The 1,447-nt window shown below is 47.1% G+C and overlaps 1 protein-coding gene across 1 annotated transcript in view; it reads right to left on the bottom strand.

The window, feature by feature from the left end:
- The window catches only part of LOC104524919 (remodeling and spacing factor 1-like), a gene marked incomplete at its 3' end in the record, with an annotated part of 6,169 nt that extends 5,080 nt beyond the window's left edge, over window positions 1-1,089 (bottom strand). Inside the window, exon 1 of the mRNA XM_010167943.1 lies at window positions 886-1,089. Within this exon, the coding sequence (XP_010166245.1) occupies window positions 886-1,073 (188 nt within the window). The remainder of the gene's footprint in view (window positions 1-885) is intronic.
- Between the last annotated feature and the right edge of the window lie 358 nt (window positions 1,090-1,447).

The raw sequence follows: 1,447 nt of genomic DNA, 5'->3' as shown, positions 1-1,447 counted from the left end.
AGTGCTGAGGGACATGGGTTAGTCGGGGACTTGTCAGTGTTGGGTTCATGATGGGACTCGATGAGCTTGAAGGGCTTTTCCAGTGGAGGCAATTCTGGGATTCTGTGATCAGTCAGAGCACTGAGCCTGTCTGGCTCCTTCACTAACACAACCACGGACAGAACCCCACAGTGTGGCCTCAAACACACCAGTAACACTGCCAGAACATTGTGCTTAAAATACAGATCGGCTGATTTCCGTGCATGGATCTGGAGCGCAGCTGTTCCAGTACAATGACATTCCCCCAGGCGAGGGGGACTTTTGCTGGCTCTGTGCAGTTCTGTTCCAGCAATGGGCACACGCTCCTGCTGATGGGTTAAGGGCAATGCAAAGTCACTGTAATGATCATTACAGGAGCCTGTAATGATCTGTGCCTTGTGGTGGAAGTTAAATTGCAGACTTCACAGAATCACAGAATGTCAGGGATTGGAAGGGACCTCGAAAGATCATCCAGTCCAATCCCCCTGCCGGAGCAGGAACCTAAATGAGATCACACAGGAAGGCGTCCAGGTGGGTCTTGAATGTCTCCAGAGAAGGAGACTCCACAACCTCCCTGGGCAGCCTGTCCCAGGGCTCTGTCACCCTCACTGGAAAGAAGTTTCTTCTCAAGTTTAAGCAGAACCTCCTGTGTTCCAGCTCACACCCATTGCCCCTTGTCCTACCACTGGGCATCACTGAGAAGAGCCTGGCTCCATCCTCCTGACATTCACCCTTAACATATTTATAAACATTAATGAGGTCTCCCCTCAGTCTCCTCTTCTCCAAGCTAAAGAGCCCCAGCTCCCTCAGCCTTTCCTCAGCAGGGAGATTCTCCACTCCCTTCATCATCTTGGTGGCAAGACTTACCCATCACTGATCTTGAATTCATCCTCACTCTCTTCCTCATCCAGATTACTGTCGCTATCCAAGTCATTTAGTCGCCGTCGTTTCTTGCGCCGCGCCGCAGCAGCCCTTTGTGGTCGCTTGTTCTCTTTCCTTTCTTCCTCTAGGATTGTGGAAATGTCTTTTCCACGGTGACCTGTGATATTAGACATGTCTTTGCCTCTGCCAATGCCTGAGTTCAGTGATAGAAAGAGGGGGGAAAAAAAGAGCAAGTTTATTTTCTCTTTGTAGAGCCAGTCTTTATGGGGTCCAACTGTGGAACCAATTTATGGCCCCAATTTTTACAGGGGACAAATGTCAACAGCACCACCTGCTATTCCAATCTCAAATACAAAATTTAGCTAAATATTTTTAAGAATTTTCTTGTCAAGCTTATTCGCTGCATTCACGTATCAAAACACGTACAAGCTGAATTTAACTACCAAGACCAAATATTTTTTGGCATCTTTTAGCAGCCTGGGAATAGCCGTATTCAAGGGATTTTATTTTTAATTATTATTCAAAAAATACAGCAGTAAAACGTGTA

Source organism: Antrostomus carolinensis, unplaced genomic scaffold (genome assembly GCF_000700745.2).
Source record: "Antrostomus carolinensis isolate BGI_N321 unplaced genomic scaffold, ASM70074v2 scaffold48455, whole genome shotgun sequence".
NCBI classification, from domain to species: domain Eukaryota; kingdom Metazoa; phylum Chordata; class Aves; order Caprimulgiformes; family Caprimulgidae; genus Antrostomus; species Antrostomus carolinensis.
The sequence above is the reverse complement of the archived record's forward strand: the minus strand, read 5'-3'. Positions and strand labels throughout refer to the sequence as shown.